Here is a 19,081-nt window from a genome sequence, read left to right as displayed (position 1 = left end):
GTGACAGAAATATTTCCCTTTGGGCATTCTGTCCCCAAACCTAATGTAATTCTTGACTTGTTGTAAGAGATAAATAATTGAATGATCAATTATATTTAACCTGAATTATACACGGGTGGAACAGATGATGTCTAACATCCTCTTAATCAAGTAATCAACAACAACAACAACAAAAACATTTCTTAAGGTATCTATTAAGTTCTAGATATGCTTTTAGTCTTGAGATACAAAGAAAATATGTCACTTTTGGATTTTATGTAATTTAAAATTTATCATCTCAAACCTTGACCTATGACCTTATGAAGTGAATTTTATTATTGGGTTTTAGTTCCTTTTTTGAAAAAAAAATGATGGTTTTGCTAAATGAGTTCAACTGATTCTTTCAAACTGAATTTCTATATAATTCTTTGAACCTTTTCATTTGATTAATGAGAAATTTGAAGCCCAGATTTGGGGAAAGACTTAGAACTCCTTATCATGTGATTTCTATATTTATCATATGATCCAAATGTTTATCAATGATCTCATAAACCATGTAGTCCAACTTCCTCATTTCACTGATGGAGAATACAAAGCACAGGAAACCAAGCTGGATATGGACAGTGGAACAGTGAGTGGCAGAGGTTTGTACCCAGATCTTTGGACTTCCAATTTAGAATGCTCTCCAGGACATAATGCCTAACAAATACAAACTGTCTGTACCTTTCTCAGAAGCTGGCATTGTGTCTCCAGGGCATAACACAATCCAGTTCATAGTAGAAATTTTAAATGACTTTGAATTGAATTGAATAGAATTGAATTTCCTAAGGAGGTTACCTTTGAAGTTACAGAGTTCATGAGGTATTTCAGGAAGCACTCTTTTGCTGAGATTTGGAATTAAGTGAAATTCAGAAACAACCTTGATCTTAAAATATTTTACTGTGCCTAGAATACACAGTAGGGGCTCAATAAAACATTTCACAGTTTGACTTCATTTGGAATTCAAAGTCCTCTATAATTTATGAAATCTGGGTCATCCACTAATAATTCAGATGGGTGCCAGGAGAGTGCGTGGTGAACTTCCCTCTCCTGACTTTCTACAGCTTACACGTACTGGCCCAACCCAATTGCCACAGCAGTGCCCAGTAGGCTTGTCATATCCACAGTGGATATGACAAGGACTGAGACCTGAGCATTAGACTGGATTCTTTTATTGTTTCAACAACCAGACCATTCTGTTAGGTTAAAGTTTAGATTGTCCCATCACCTATCCTATTGGCATTGAGTCATAGACTTTTTTAAGAGCTAAAATTATGGAAGAATTGTGGCAGTTTCCTTATTCCTGAGTGGGTGGGACATTGGCCAAGAATCTTAGAGCCATTAGAGTGACTATTGGTACTGATTTTTGATTTCATAACAATTTTTTTTTTTGCAACAAATAGCCTTGGTAGATAGAAAAAAAATGATGGATTAGGTAAGCTAGGGATCTAGTTCAATCCCCACTTGAGTTATTTACCATTTACTTTATCCTGGACAAATTCATTGGCCTTTTTGGGTTAGAGAATTGCAAAATCACAGAATTGCAAAGAAACTCAAAAACTAAATTCCATGAAATTGGAAGGAGAATCTCATTGATGACATTCTCCCAAAATAAAGCATCTTCTGCATCTTATTTCAATATTTATTAATAAGGGTAAAATTAGCACTTACTAATTCACTCTCCATGACTCTATAGCTCTGTTAGGCAATTTGTCCAGTTTTCATGAAATTCAAATGAAATAATGTATGCAAATTGTTTGATAAACCTTTAAGAGATATAGAAATCCAAGTTATTATTGTTATTCTCACTCTCTCTCTTCTCTCTCTTCTCTTCTCTTCTCTTCTCTTCTCTTCTCTCTCTCTCTGTTTCTCTCTCTCTCTCTCTCTCTCTCTCTGTTTCTCTCTCTCTCTCTCTCTCTCTCTCTTCTCTCTCTCTCTCTCTCTCTTTTTTTTGGTTATAATTTGTTATCCTCCCCTCACATTAAGCTTGAATCTAGTTCTACAATAGGTAGCCATTTGTGGCTGATATTGCTCTTTGGGAACAGAACAAAGAAAAGAAAATGCAAAAACCTAATTCCTTTCTTATATCCAATTTGTGAATAGCTCCAATGTTTTCTCTATTTTCTTCTTCAACTTAAAATACTAACTTTAATTTTGTCACTCTTCAATTTCATCTCATTAGTTTCATTCTAATTGTTCTAATTAATGTTTAAACATCGTAATTCTACTATTTAGAGATACTACCAATGAAACTTTGAATACATTATTGAATCATTGAGGCAACCAGATGGTATGCTTGAAATAATGCTAGTCCTGGAATCAGGAAAACCTGAGTTTGAATCTACAACTTGAAGTCTAGAACATCCATTAGGTGTGTGACTTTGGCCAAGATTCTTAATTAATTTTTGCTTCATTTCTTTCATTGTAAAGTAGGAATGACAATAGCTCCTCCATCCCAGAGTTGTGCTGAGCAAATGAGATATTTGTAAAATGCTTAGCATAATGACTAGAACATAATAGGTAATAAATAAATGTCAATGCTAATTCCAATGCTACTGATAAATTAATAAATACGTATCAAGAGTTGACTATGTGCTGGCTTATTACTACTATTAAAACCTGGGTTTCAATTTCCTGATTTCCATAATGAGAGGGTTGAAGAAAAATAAGAAGGTTAAACTAAAGTATCTTGTAGGAACTCATATTACATTTACTCCTAGGGTCATATGCATCATAGTATCTTCTTGTACCACCAATATATTGAAAATCCATGAAGAATTACAGGATATTCTGAGTTCATGTTTCAAGAAACAGAAGTTTTCTTCTATCAAGGAAAATATCACAGGTCAGAAGTTAGAGATTCTATATTCAAATATCTTTTTAAATGAAAAATAATCATATAATCAAATCCTGAATCCTTCCAGGGTCTCAATTTCTTGTTCTATAAAAGGAAAGAGCATGATTAAATGGCCTATGAGAGCCATTTAAATTTTAAATTTATATCATTTTCCTTTTACAATGAGTAGAGGAGACAGGATTTCTATTCAATAGCTTGATGACTGGAGTATTGAAATGTCGATAAGGTATCTAAAGTAAAATATAGAATTTAACACTCAAAATCTAGGTATTATTAATGTTACAATTTTTCTAGACCTTAGTTTCCTATTTGAAAATAAGATTGGGTCTAGGTGACTCAATATTCCTTTGAAATTTAGCTCTATGATAGAATATAGGTGGACTGTTAGGTGGGATAGTGGATAGAGCACTGGGTGTGGAGTAACACATATTCATCTTCATGAGTCCAGATTTGTCCTTAGATAATGTACAAGTAGTGTACTTGGTTAAGACACTTAACCCTTTTTAAATCAATTTTCTCATCTATAAAAGGAGCGGGAGAAATACATGATAAATTGCTCCAATATCTGCAAAGAAAATCCCAGATGGGTTCATAGAGAATCCAACACAGCCGAACTACAAAATGACAGAATGTCCTTGTTCTCAATTTCCTCACATAAAAATTAAGGGATTTTGCTAAAGATGATATCTCAGGTCATTTCTATATGGAAATTGTATGATCCTATAGTCATATCTTAGACTTATAAGTTTTGACCTCTAGCATAAACAGGTATGATTCAAAATTATATAATGCACGTAATTTAATCACTTGACTTAGAAGACCAAAGAAAAAAGAATCCATAATATGATGAAAAAACACTCAAATCTTAGGTTGGCTGTGGTGTCCCAACCACAAAATAATATGTTTATTTTTCCACCACTTTTTTTTCCTTTTATTGATAAAAACTACACGAAAACTAACTAATAATCAATTAAAAATAAACAAAACAGAATTCATGTTACACGTTCTCCTTTGTTTAGGAGTAGATCAACCATTGAGTTCCTAATCAGTGCACACAAGACACATTTCCCTTTGTTCCACCCGATCCAGGTACGAACAGATATACCAGTTTTTTTTTTTTATTTGCATCAAAGTGCCTGGTGTTCTTTCTCATGATAGAAGTGGAAAATGGGACCTGTGTTAACAGCAAAGTGTAACAAAGAAGGGAAAAAAACTCCAAAAAATTGTCCCAGTTTACAGCAGACATCTTGAGTGGACATGCACCTAGGGATTTTGTTCTTGTTTGTGTTTTTATCCCCCTTTTCAGCTCAGTCATCATCTATTTTTCCTTGAGTCCTGTGCCAATGCAAGCATCCTTTAGGTCCAGCACAAGCCTTAATGCCCATGATCCGAGTTGGAAATAGAAACACTTGACAGAAAAAGGAAAAACAAAAGAAATATTTTTAAGAAAAAAAATCAATTGAAACAAGGTTTTGAGAGTAATAAACACTTAACAAAGAAACCATGTACTGAGTTTCCCCTCATCCCAATCCCCCCCACCCTTAATTTTGCCTGTGGTTCACTAGCCAAGGAACCGTGCAGTGTAGAAAATCAGATATACAAACAGATTTCTTAATCCATTCTTTTATGTAGCTAGAGTGAAATCTATTTTAATAAGAACTTGACGATCTTTATTTATTATATACATCCAAGAGTTTTGTCTGTTGAAGTTTTAAAGCAAAAGAAAAAAAAATCCAGGAGTCTTCCCTGCTGAACCATAAAGGTAATTCCTGCCATGCTATATAATTCTTTGTTTCAAAGATGGTATGATTTCCATCTCTCTTCCTGGTTTGTGGCAGAAATTCTGTGGGTGGCTGTGATCTCACATCCAATTCTCCTTTAAAGTGAAATCCCTCCCTCTCCCACCCCCCCAAACAAAGTCCCCTTTCCCTTGAGAAATGGTCTTCAGCATTAATTGGGTATTCTTTCAATATAAATGGCTGGTGCCGCAGAGCGGGCAATGGTGGCAATGAAGCTGTGATCTCGACTGAGCTCCAGGTTGGTTGTCTCAGCTTGCTCCCGGGATATAGTATCATATCCCTTGTTGACATGGAGAGGCTTATGAGCCTGGCAGTACCCGATGACTGGCTGATCATAGCTGTAATAGGGCAGCGTCTTCATATGATGTGGGACCTGAAGGACAAAGGACAAAGAGAGAGGGAAGGTCAGCCTCTATAATATGTGCATCTGGGATAGTCTGTTTTGAGGAGATAACATAATTTAATTTGGTTTAGCTCTTTTCCTGCTGAGTTTATGGTCATCGGTTCAGAACACAACTGTCCAAATATGAAATGGAGATTTGTTTTGTTGTTTTAACTTAGAAAACCATCTCTGGCCAGAGACTGTCACCAGTGGCTTGTTTATTTCTTATAGGAGGTCTCCACTAGAGCATCACTTGTTAATTCTGGACAGGGAAACTAAAAGACAAATAGAAATCTGCACTGCATCTGGCATTTCTCCTATTGCTCCCTAAAGTCAAATGTATTTGTTAATATCCTTATAATGGACTTGAAGGATGGCCCAAACCAATCACTAGCAAAAGACCACTTGCAAATGTGTCTCTTAAAAGTAAATGTGATTCACCGTATAGCCTTATGCTGTCAACAAGTCTCTTCCCATCCATCCTGACTGATTAACTTAAAAACTCTATATTCACTGAATCCTACAGCACAATATAGGTTAAAGAACTTGGGTTACATTTTATTTCAAAATCAGGGTAAAACCTGTTCTTCTTTCCCTTTCAGATTTACTATCTGTTTTTGACTGTGCTTTATAATATACAGCTCTCACAAGAAAATGAAAGGCATAAAACTCATTTATATTTTCATATTCACTGCCATGTTCTTAATGCTTATAAACAGGTATTGGGAAACAATGGAATGTCAGATAATGAGTGGAAAGAACCAGTGAATGTGTTAAGGGAGAATCAGAAGATGATAATGAGGAAGTTTTAAATGCTGATCTGTAACTCAAGGAGGTAGGTTGCGTCTAGACTTGTATGTTTAATATATATTGTTTTTATATTTAAAGTCATGGAAGTAAATAAGATAATAAAAATGGCAAGACAAAAGTGAAAATGAGAGCGAAAAAATGATAGAGACAGAAAGAAAAGAAAGAGACAAAAAGAGGGGAAAAGGGAGATAAAAGAAAGACAGAGAGTTTGAAGAAAGACAACAATGTGCATAGATTGCTTCCTTGAAATGAGGTGAGATTAAGTTTGGATACTAATGATAGACCTCTTCGTGTAGATATCTTCAATTTAACTTATTTAAAGCTGAAGTCATTATCATTTCCTCTAAAATTTCTTCTCTTTCTACATTCATGAACAATACGCTTCCCCCATTATCTTAGGATCATCACCTGGATATCATTCTCAATTCCTCACTCCCTCTCACTGCCTTCCTATATCAAATCTATCACCACCTCATATTGATTTGTTCTTCACAAGTCTTTTATTTATCTGCATTCTCTCCCTTGACACTGTTGTCACTATAGTGAAGCCTATCTTCCCCTGACAACTGCACTATTATAAGAGCCACAACCTACAATAAGTTGGTTTCCCTACCTCAAGTCTTTATCTACTCCAACCTACTCACCACTCACTACTCACCACTCAAATTCATTTTTCCTTAATCTCTGGTCTGATCATGTCAGTAAGTTAATGAAGTCCTACAGATCCCTGTTAATTCCATCATCAAATACAAAATCAACTATTTTGTTTTAAAGTTCTTCAAAAGTTGTCCCCTTCTTAAATTTCCAGTCTTTTTAAATTTTGCTTCCTATACAAAATATTTTAACAACACTGATTTTCTTTTTATTTTTTTGTTCTTCCTAATTCAATTTTTATTATAACTTTTTATATATAAAACATATGCATGGGTAATTTTTTCAATTGACCCTTGCAAAAACTTCTGTTTCAACTTTTCCCTCCTTTCCTTCAATCCCTCCCCTAGATGGCATATAGTCCTATATATGTTAAATATGTTAAATAAAATATAATACATTAATACAATATAATAAATACAGTATATGTATACATATTTATACAGTTATCTTGCTGCACAACAAAGATCAGATTTAGAAAGAAAGTAAAATAATCTGAGAGGAAGAAAGTAATTAAATGCAAGCAAACAATAACAGAAAGAGTAGAAATGTTTTGTTGTAGTCCATATTCATTTCCCAGTATTCTTTCTATGGGTGTACCTTGTTCTGTTCATCACTGATCAATTGGAATGTATTTGGATCCTCTCATTGTTGAAGAGAGCCACGTCTATCAGAATTGATCCTCATATAATATTGTTCTTGAAGTGTATGATGATCTCTTGATTATGCTCATTTCACTTAGCATCAGTCTCTCTAAGCATCTCTGTATTCATCCTGCTGGTCATTTCTCACAGAAAAATGATATTCCATAAGATTCACTTACCATAATTTACTCAGCCATTCTGCAATTGATGGGCATCCATTCAATTTCCAGTTTCTAGCCACTACAAAAAGGGCTGCCAACAACCATTTTTGTACGTATGGGTCTTTCCCTTCTTCAATATCTCTTTGGGATATAAGCAGTAGTAACACTTCTGGGTCAAAGGGTTTGCACAATTTGGTAACTTTTTGAGTATAGTTCCAAATTGCTCTCCTGAATGGTTGGATCCATTCACAACTCCACCGACAATACATCAGTGACCCAGTTTTTCCACATTCCCTCCAACATTCATCATTATCTTTTCTTGTCATCTTAGCTAATCTGAAAGGTATGTAGTAGTATCTCAAGAGTTGTCTTCATTTGCATTTCTCTGCTCAATAATGATTTGGAGCACCTTTTCATATGACTAGAAATAGTTTCAATTTCTTCATTCCAAAATTGTCTGTTTATATCCTTTGACCATTTTCAATTGGAGAATGGCTTGATTTCTTATAAATTTGAGTTCAATATATTTTGGAGATGAGGCCTTTCTCAGAACCTTTAGCTGTAAAAATGTTTTCCCAGGTTACCAATTTCCTTCCAATTCTGTCTGCATTAATTTTGTTTGTACAAAAGCTTTTTAATTTAACATAATTGAAATTTTCTATTTTGTGATCAATAATGACCTCTAGTTCTTCTCTGGTCACAATTTTGGATACTAATGATAGACCTCTTTGTTTCGCCATCCACAGGTCTGAGAGGTAAACTATTCTATGTTCTTCTAATTTATTTATAATCTTATTCTTTATGCCTAGATCATGAACCCATTTGTTCCTTTCAAATAACTTTCCACCTTTCAGCTCCTCATACTTTCTCTGGCTATCAAACATTCCCTGAAATCCTCTCCCTTTTTATTTCCATCTTCTAGATTCATTCTTCCTTCAAATCTCAGTTAAAAACCCACTTTCTATAAAATGTTATTAATGCCTTTCTTCTATTGATTCTCTCAAGTTCATATATAGTTGCTTACATTTTATCTTCCTCATTAAACTTTGAGATCCTTTAGGACCAAAAGAAAATGAGTTGTCATTGACTGACACTAGGTCATACATTTTACCCCTTGGTACTTCCCTTTCCTCATCAAAAAATGGGAATTAGCAGTAGTGGCTACTGCATAGATTTATGAGGAGAAAATGAAATGAGTCAACATGAGTCAAACATTTTGTAAATCTCAAAACACTAGTAAATGTTAATTGATATTAAAGAGATATAAAAACATAAATAAAAGCAAGGAAAGAGTGACAGAAAAACAAGAATGCAGAAATTTGGGTTATTCTAATTTCAAAAGAGCCAGTGGATCATAGGATCATAGATGTAGCCAAAAGGGATTTTAAAATCCATCTAGTTCTATCTCCTTATTTTAAAGCTAAGTAAGCAGGCTTGAGAAAATGAACTATCCCCCTCACCAGTTTTCAAAGTGAAGTTTTCAGAATCTTAATGATGGATGGGGAGTGAGAGTCAGATGAATACTTATGAAGAATACAGTGAACTTGTATAAAAGTAAAAGAAGAGAGGAAGTATAAAGATGGTGAAGGTTGCCAATAGTGTGGAATGTCTTAAGAGATGCCATTAAAATTATTGAGGGATCAAGATTCTTTAGATTAAATAATCAGGATTTCATTAGAAAAATTAAATAGGAGCAGCTAGGTGGCACAGTCAGGAGGACTTGAGTTCAAATCTGCACATAGACACTTATACTTTCTAGCTGTGTGATTCTGGGCAAGTCACTTAACTCCAATTGTCTCAGAAAAAAGGGGAGGTGGGATAAACTATCTGCATTACAATGATGAGAACAGGTGACAGTTGCAAAAGGCTGAGCAGAAATTTTTGTTTTTCTTCCCGGGTTATTTTTACCTTCTGAATCCAATTCTCCCTGTGCAACAAGAGAACTGTTCAGTTCTGCAAACATATATTGTATCTAGGATATACTGTAACATATCTAACATATATAGGAATGCTTGCCATCTAGGGGAGGGGGTGGAGGGAGGGAGGGAAAAATCGGAACAGAAATGAGTGCAAGGGATAATGTAAAAAAATTACCCTGGCATGGATTCTGTCAATATAAAGTTATTATTAAATAAAATAAAATAAAATATTAAAAATAAATAAATAGAAGAGAAAAAAACAAACAAACAAACAAAAAAAAAAAAACAAATGCTACCTCTGAGATTTGCAAACTGTGTAAAAAAAAAAAAAAAAAGCCTGAGCAGAGGATACAACTGATTAACAAACTTTCTGAAAAATGAAAATAATAAGCATTTTATTGAACACTTATGTTGAGTGAGAAAAACAAACACAGTCAAATACGCAAAAGAAAACCTGTAGTTCTCAAGAAGCCAATCATTCTACTGGAAAAAAATACCATTGAGAATATCAGGAAACATTGGGTAAATATCTGCAATTGGTGGTATAAACCTATTCTAGGAACCAAGATGGTAGAGTAAGCAATGAATCTTTGTAACTCTCCCAAACTCACCCCAAACAAATATAAAATACTGCCTTAGAACACATTTGGGAACAGCAGAACCAGCAAACAAGATAAGGTTCACAATATTTTAGTACCCCAAACTTCAAAGATCAACAAGAAAAGTCTGTCTCAATAGATGGTGCAGCCCAGGATAATAAGCTTCTAGCAAGCCAGCACCAAATTAATAGGAAATTCTGAGCCCTAGTGTGGGGTTCAAACACCATGATTTTCCATGTGTTTTAGCATTGTTGGGGGCGGGAGCTAGAAGACTCCAGATCTGCTAAGTATTGTGTGTTTCAACACAGCCCTAGATAAGTAGGTATACTCTAGTTTCTAGATCACTGGTTCATGCTTCAGTGTAGTCCCATTGAAATGCAGTAACACATCAGCAACCTCAATCTATGTTACTTACAAGCACTAGGAACAGGACTAGGATCCCATCTCAGCAAAGGTAAGTTGTCAGATGCCTATGGCATCAGTAGGACCAGCCAGCACAAATCAGCGCAGCACCAGATATAAAAGTCCTCAGCACAATATCAGTATAACATCATATAAATAGCTAGGGCTTTCAATTACTGATACAAGAAGCCTGAGGCAATACTACTTCTACATAACAGCAAAGATCAAACTTTTTTTAAGCCCTTCAAAATGAGCAAAAAAATCAACAATAACAACAAAAATCTAATCATAGAAAGTTATTGTGGTGATGGGGAATACCAAACAACAACTGAGAAGAGGACAAGGATGTCAAAACACTTAAGGGCAAACTCTCAAAGGTAAACAGAAAGTGTCCTTATAAAGGATTCATGGAAGAACTCAAAAATGAGCTGAAAAGTCATTGGGGAAATGAGAGTGATGCAGGAGAATTTTTTTGGGGGAAGAGTAAATATTGGCTTGGGAATATAAGATAATCATTTAAAAAAAAAAAACGAATTGATCAAATGAAACAACTCCCTCTGAAGCACAATTGGTGTTTTTTTTTGTTGTTGTTGTTGTCGTTGTCGTTGTTTGCTTGTTTGTGTGTTTTCATTTTGTTTCAGTTCATGGAGGACTTTCCAGGTCTTTCTGAGAGCATCCTGTTCATAGTTTCCCATAGAAAAATGATATCCCATCAAAATCATATATTACAAGTTATTCATATTTCCCCATTGATGACAATCCCCTCAATTTCCAATTCTTTGTCTTGGAAGAAAAAAGCTGTTATAAATATTTTTACCCATATAGATTCTTTTTTGCTTTCAAATCTAGTAGCAGTATTGTTAGGTCAAAAGATATGCAAGATTTTATAACCCTTTGGACATAGTTCATATCATTCGATCGTTTATCAGTTAGGGAATAGCTCATTTTTTTATAAATTTGATTCACTTCCCAATACATTTTAGAAAAGAGGCCTTCATTAAAGAAACTTGCTTCAAATTTCTTTTCACAATCCTATTTCTCCCCATGTACTCTATTCTGTCTCTCCTTTTATCCTGCCCCTCCTCAAAAGTGTTTTGCTTCTTACCATCTCCTCCCCTAACATGCACTCTTTCTATCACCCTTCATATCCCCTGGTCCTCCCACATTTCTGCAAGATAAGAAAGATTTCTATATCCATAATGAGTATGTATGTCAGTACCTTTTTGAGCCAATTCTGATGAGAGTAAGTTTTACTCACTCCTCCACTATTCCTCTTTTCCTCCAGCAATAAAGCATTTTCTTGCCTTTTTAATGGCCATTCCATCTCTACCCATCCCTTTCTCCCAGTACACTTTTCTCCACCCTTAAATTAATTATTTTTTTCCCAGATAGTAGCCTTTCAGATTCAACTTGCAACTCAGTGATACTATCAATTTCTATTTTTTACCCTTTATTTCTATTTTTAGCCAATTTTCCTGGATAATTTCTTCAGCTTCAATGATGATGTCTAGGCTTTTTTTTTTTGGTCATGGCTTTCAGATGGGCCAATAATTTTTAAATTATCTCTGCTGGATTTAGTTTCCAGGTCAGTTGTTTCTTCAATGAGATATTTCATATTGTTTTCTTTCCTTTTTTTCTCATTCTTTTGGTTTTGTTTTATTATATGTTGATGTCTTTTTTTTTTTTTTGGAGGTTGGGGTGTGTTGAGGAAATTGAGGTTAAGTGACTTGCCTAGGGTCATGCATCTAAAAAATATTAAATGTTTGGGGTTGAATTTGAACTTAGTTCCTCCTGATTTCAGGGAATGCACTCTATCAACTGTACTATCTGCCTGCTCCTAGATGTTTTGATTTCTTATAAAGTCTTTAGCTTCCATTTGCTCATTTCCAATTTTTAAGGAATTATTTTCCTCCATGAGTTTTTGTGCCACCCTTCCCATTTGGTCATTTTTGCTTTTAAAAGCATTCTTCTCCTCATTAGCTTTTTGTATTTACTTTTGCATCATTCACATTTAACTTCTAAATTTTTCTTTTCCCTTTCTTACTTGATTTTCAAAATCTGTTATGAGCCCTTACATGGCCTGAGACCAATTCTTATTTTTCTTGGTGCCTTTGAATGAAGGAGCTTTGACATTATTATCTTCTGAGTGTGTGTTTTGAGCTCCCTTGTCATCACAGAAACTTTCTATGGTCAGAATATATTTTTCTGTTGTTTGCTCATTTACTCAGTCTATTACTTGACTTTTACTTCTTTGTTAATGTTGGGTCCTGTTTCCAGAATGGAAGGTATACTGTCCCAAGCTTCCTAAGTTTTGTGTAGCTATTTTCAGAGGTCCTTTTAGGGACCTGTAAGTTTTAAATGCTTCCAAGCTATTATGATCCAAGGAGCAGTGTATTTGAGTGGCCACAAACACTCCAAAGAAGTGACAAGATCACTAAGAGAGAGAGAAAAAGAGGTAGAAAAAGCCTAAGTGTCTTGTAGCCACTTCCATAATTAGAGGGAAGGCCATGTATATAAACTCATTAAAGTAGAATGAACAATCAAACAGGTTGGAAGGAAAACAAAATAATAATGTCCTGAATTCTCAAAGAAGATAAAGTGTACAGGAAAAAAGGATGGTCAAATGTTAGTGGTGAAATAAAGAAGGATAAGGGATAGGGTCACTAGATGTAGGAAAATAAAATATGTCAGATAATCTTGAAGAGATTTCAATAGAGTAATCTGATCAAAAGTCAGCTCAGGAAGTATATTTAACTAGTGAAAAAGACTTTTTCCAGAAGGCTGAGTATGAAACAAAGGAAACATAACCATGATAGTTTGAGGGGATGGTAGAAAGTATAAGTGAATATACTTGTCTCCTACTTTGCCTTATTCTAAAATTAGATTAAATGAGAACCATTTAAGCAAAGCAATCACCCCTCTTCAACTTAGCTTACTTATTATTTTCTTGACTCTCCAGGACTTCTTAATTTTCAAGTTTAAACAATTCTCACTATGTGTTTTTCTGGGTCTGGTTTCTTCAATTGATGGTTATGACACCTCAAAGCAGTTCTTGCTTTTTTATGTTTATTTATATACTTTTAAAATTAGGTGCAACTTAGTTCCTCTATTTAACTGTAAACTAATGGAAAAACAACTATTTGGTAAAACACTAAATAATTGAATTGTTTTTTTGTTTGTTTGTTTGTTTGGCTTTTTTTTTTCTGGAGGACTCAAAGGCTAGGATCTTGTTTTTGAATAGCTATAATAAACTGTTTAGTTTCAGTGAGTGTTATTGTACCTTATTCTTCAGGCAAAGGCAATCCAATCTGCATCATCACAATGATCCCTATTACCTCATAATGAGATTTTTTTGTCACTCTTTTTATGTTCTTTTCCAAACTGGCTCCAAGTTCTGTCAGCCATCTGATCAACTTCACTCTTTAACTGATAATAATGATGGGTTAAATATGGTATTTTCTGGGAACTCAAGGGATTCACTGGCGGCTACAAATTACTTATAAGTAATGAGTATGGTATATAAAAGAGGAGTCATTTCATTTAGAAGAATGAATTGGATTGTTTAAAATAGAATAGCCTCTATTTCTACCATGGGCTTTTGACAAATAAATCAGCACTTGAAGGCTAAAACAAAGAAAAACAACAACAAAAAGCTATTCTTCTCTACCATGATTGTTTAACAACTAAAAGTTAGGGACTGAGGGTAGAATGGGTGTGGGTACAGATAGAATGAAGATGGAAGAACTCAGTCTGAAGATTGATTCAGCTATTTATTATCTCTTAAGAATTTTAGAACCGTCACCTTTCCTCAATGAAAATATTGCTTTTATAATAGAAATAAGACAATCAATTTATTGAGAAGCATTTAACATTTGAGGAAACTAAGGAATGTAGGAGCTTTTTTTCCCCCCAAAGCCATACAGTTAATCAGAAACAGAGATTAGAATTGAATTTGTCTTCCTCATTCCAAGGCCAGTGCTTTATCCATCATTTTACCCATCTGCCTAATAGAAGATCTACATGATCAGATGTACCCTAGGGAAATCATTTTAGCAGTAGTGTGAAATGAACTGAAGCAAAACAATAAGATAAATTATATATAGGTATAGATAAATATATGTGTGATTATGCCTCTATAAATATGAATTATCCACAGAAACACAGATAAGATAGATAAAGTGTCATTTCTGAATTCAAGAATACTTGAGTGAAATCCAGCTTTAGACACTTATTTAGCTATGTAATCTTCTGCAAGTCCCTTAATCTAAGTTTGCTCATCTGTAACGTAAGCTGGAGAGGGAAATAGTAAACTACTTCTGCATCTTTGCCTAGAAACCCCTCCCAAAGTTTCCATGAACAACTGAACATGACTAAAAACTACTAAATAATAAAAATTTTATGTAAATATATAAAACATCCATATATATATATATTTCTGTATATATTCATATGTGAGTATGTTTATGTATATATGAAATTTAATAAAAGTAAAATCATGGGCCAGATCATATGATAACCCCCATGATCAAAGTCATTTGACCTATTTTTTCTGAACTCTGGGAGAAAAGAAAGGTCAGTTAAAATTTGTTTCTGACAGTACACATATTTTTTGAGAGAAAGATAGCTTGAAAATGACAAGAAAATACAATGATTAAATGTTGGAAGGTTTGGGGAAAAACTGGGACACTAATGCATTCTGGGTGAAGTTGTAAAATGATCTAACCATTCTGGAGAGCAAATTGGAATTATGTCCAAAGGGATATAAATGTGTGCAGACTCTTTGATCAGCAGTGTCTCTACTGGTTCTACATCCCAAAGAGATTATAAAAGAGGAAAAAGGACCCATATGTGCAGTAAATATTTGTGTAAGCTCTTTTTGTAGTAGCAAGGAATTGAAAGTTGAGTAAATGTCTATCAGTTGGGGAATAACTGAATAAATTATGGTATATAGATGTAAATGAATCTTATTCTGTAAGAAATGAGAAGCTGAATGATTTCAGAAAAGTTTGGAAAGACTTCTATGAGCTGATACTAAGTGAAATAAACAGGACAAGGAGAACGTTGTACATAGTAATAGTAAGATTATGTAATGATCAACTACGAAGGACTAGACCCTTCTCAGCAATGTGGCAATTCAAGAAAATTTCAATAGGCTTGAAATGAAAAAAGCCATCAACATCTAGAGAGAGATCTATGGAGACTGAACATGGATCAAAGCATAGTATTTTCACCTTTTGTGTTTGTTTGCTTTTTTTCTCATGTTGTTTTTTTCTTTTGAATTATTATTATTATTTTGTATATCATGCCAAATAATATGTTTCAAAGGATTGTACATGTTTACCCTATAACAGATTGTTTGCTGTCTTAGGAAAGGGAAGGGAAGGGAAGAAGGGAGAAAAAATTGGAACCCCAAATCTTAGAAAAATAAATGTTGAAAACTATCTTTATGTGTATTTGGAAAAATAAAATCATATTGAGGAAAAATAAAACACATATTAACCCTAAAATAAAGATGACTCTTAGCTGAGACTCCAAAGGCTTAGCCTCAGTTCAGTCTGTGCTACTTTCTAGATTTTTAATTTTGGCCAAGGCATTTAATCTTCCTAGTTCCTAATTTCCTCATCTGCATAATGAGGTTCCTAGATTAGATCATTTCTCTGTTCACTTCCACATATTTAGTCAATTATCTACTCATCCTCAATCCACACACTTTTTAAAAAAAAAATTAAAAGAAAATATTGAAGGTTTAATTCTATGTCTGCTATCCCCTCCTTTCAAATTGATCTCTCATGCTGTAATTGTATGAGCACTCCATCTACAACACAGATTGTAAGCTAGCCATGCCTGGTTATTATGCATACACAGACTAAGTCCACATTTAAACCTAGAAAGCAGAATACTTGCACATCTGAACCAAGGATGTTATACAGTATTAAAGGGGTTTGGGGAATAGAAGAAGCTATCTAGCCCAGCTATAGCTCAATTAAAGAATATGTGATAATACGAAGGGCCACAGAGGTCTCTGGAATCTAGTTTAGTAATAGGAATTAGTTTGTAATACTCTCAGTGTATTAGCATGAGGCATAAGTTGTTTAAAAGGCTGATCCCTCTCAAATTGCTTTGGACCTCTATCCATCTTTTTTATTAACGTTCCATGTGCATTGTTCACATTTCAGTCCTAGTATTTGAGTAATAAAAAAGTTGATATCCAATTTCCCAAATGCCATTTGGGCCCTCATTTTCCCAAACCCCACTAGAATGCCTGGCAACTGAAATCATTTAAAAAAGAAGCACATTACAGTATATAGATGAAGAATATAATACTTTTTAGTGCTTTAATGAAGATGGGCAGTCGTTTTCATGAAAGGCAAAAAGGATGTTGATTAGTTAAATGTGAACTATAAGACTCTCCAAACAAGTCTTCTTACAAATGCACTCATTCTAAAACTACATGACAAGAATGGCCAAATGGAAGATGAACATTGATCTTCATTGGAAGCATTTTTTTTTTAAATGTGGAAAGCCCAGATGTGGAGGAACCATTTTCTTTTCTGTTCTTTTTTGTCATATTTCTGAGAGCTAGAGAAAAGACATAAAATAATTACAGTTTTAGAACTGGGAAGGATATCAAATGATCCACATGTCACATTCTTCTCACTTTATAAATAAAGAAAATGAGGTTTTTGTTGTTGAAGTGATACCTCCAAAGTGAGTCAGCTAATATATGGTAAGCTTTCTGACTTCAAGCCCAGTACTTAAAGTAATTTTTATACAAGCAAAAAGGACATTAGAGGTCATTTAATTTGTTTCATCTTTGAAATTTATCCTCAGAAAGAATAATAAACTTGTTCCAATTCATACAGCATCTTTTCTTTATTCAGTTGCTACATTAAATGATTATACACACATATCTATACATCAATGTATATGTATATATCTAATATCTCAATATAAAATAAGTGTACAAAATGAGGATCAGACAAATTAAGTGATTTATTAAAAGTCTTATAAGGTTCAATTGCCAGAGATTGGAACAGAAATCATTTCCAATTCCAAATCAAGGACTGTTTTCATTTCATTCCAACAACTTACTCCATAAGCAATAATTAAGTGACTACCTATATATATGACAAACCATGTCAAGCATCTGGGATACTTGGACCTGTATTCAAGCACATTCTATTTTCTTTACAAGGGTTATTATGAGCATGTTGAAGTATATATATATAATCTTGAAAAAGTTACTACATTCAAACACAATAATCATAAAAGGTATCTCAATTCTACAGCAGTTGTCTTTGCTTAGAGAAAGTGGCAATAGGAGAGCCAAGTTTTTTCTTGAAGTCAATTCATTTTTGATATTGAATTCTAAAATAGAGGAAGTTGTAAATTAAACCTATAGAAGAAAAAAAAAGGGAAGAAGGAAGGAGAGAAGCAAAAAAGAAGGGAATAAAAAAGAAAATAAAGGAAGGAAAGGACAAAGGAAAGAAGTAAAGAAAAAAGGAAGAAAAGGAGGGAGGGAGGGAGAAAAAAAGGAAGAAAAGGAAAAAAGAAGGAGAGAGAGAGAGAGAGAGAGAGAGAACAAGAAAGGAAGAAAAAGCAGAAAGCAGAGAAGTATTAGACCGCCTAATGGAAGCTCTACAGAGCCATTTTACTGATCTCATTGTTGTATGCTTGTGAAAGCAGTACCATGCCAGGAAATGGAAATGCTTCTTATGTAAATTATGTCTCCTTTAACCTTTGGGGGGCCCTGAAACTGTGTCCCCTGTAATCTGTGAAAGAAGGGTGATTTGGGATCTCAAGCTCTCCCCTGGGAGGGGAACACCCTTCTGTCCATAAGGGAAACACCCAGTTTAGTGATCTTAGGGAATTGACATCTTGGCCAGGAACATAATCACCACCTCTATTGAATTGAAGATTATTCCCTAATTGAACTCCCAGTGGCTCAAACTACCAGTTATATGATCTCATTCAACTGGAGGCCTCATAGTCAATAATCCTCTATTGAGTGGCTCAAACTGCTCCCCAGGTCTCAGCCCAAGAGGTGACCCAATGTAATCAAGGATTGGTCAAACCTATCTTCACAGAAGTCCTAACAGGATTATATCCACTGCTGAATTTATTTTTTTTTTCTCAGTCTTATAATCCTGACAGGACTGTGCCCACTAAGAAGTCTGACTTCCTAACAAGCAGGCTTCTTAGTGTATTTAAACCTATTCTTTGCCACAAATCTCAACCCCTTAGTCAATGGGATTTGTGAATTCTTTCACAAAGCCTGCCACTGCCAAGGGGATGCGATTACTGTTAAGGGAACTCTTTCTTTCAATTCTTGCATCTCATCATTTGCACCTCATCACTTCCATTTGAATTTTCTTCAGAAGATTTCAAAGATCACCTGGCAAATCAAGGCACTGGACCCTGAGTTCTTTTCTCTAACTGAACTGCCAACCACTCAGACTGCCCTCAGACAGTGTAACTTTGATGTGGGGTCCACATTGTTCAAATAATGGATATAACTTTTCCTAAAAGACTATGTTATGGAAATATTGCTCACATGGAGATGAGTAGAAGTAATATAAGAGCACTCTCAAGTTCTTTCTGAAGAACTTCAGAATCAATGGTGGGACATGGAAGCCACTGGCACAGGACCACCCAGCATGGTGTGCCCATGTCAAAGAAGGAATTCTGTCCTAGAAGCAAAGCAGAATTGCAGTAGCTCAAAAGAAACACCAATGCCCAAATTCCAAAATATTTCCATTCTAAATGCTGATGTGGGATACTTGTGTCCAAGTTTTGGGAGCTCCCATAAGTCTAAGTCAGCCCCAGTCAGACACCTTGA

General features: G+C 34.5%; 1 protein-coding gene across 2 annotated transcripts in view; it reads right to left on the bottom strand.

Moving 5' to 3' along the window:
* Positions 1 to 3,740: 3,740 nt before the first annotated feature.
* Positions 3,741 to 19,081, bottom strand: part of LRRTM4 (leucine rich repeat transmembrane neuronal 4) — an 850,087-nt gene continuing 834,746 nt past the window's right edge. The window contains exon 3 of one of the 2 annotated variants that reach the window (XM_051974147.1): positions 3,741 to 5,047. In XM_051974147.1, coding sequence (XP_051830107.1) covers positions 4,826 to 5,047 — 222 coding nt within the window. In that variant the 3' untranslated portion in view covers positions 3,741 to 4,825. The remainder of the gene's footprint in view (positions 5,048 to 19,081) is intronic. The other variant, XM_051974149.1, reaches the window with a different exon arrangement.

Source organism: Antechinus flavipes, chromosome 2, assembly GCF_016432865.1.
Source record: "Antechinus flavipes isolate AdamAnt ecotype Samford, QLD, Australia chromosome 2, AdamAnt_v2, whole genome shotgun sequence".
Lineage (NCBI taxonomy): Eukaryota > Metazoa > Chordata > Mammalia > Dasyuromorphia > Dasyuridae > Antechinus > Antechinus flavipes.
The sequence above is the reverse complement of the archived record's forward strand: the minus strand, read 5'-3'. Positions and strand labels throughout refer to the sequence as shown.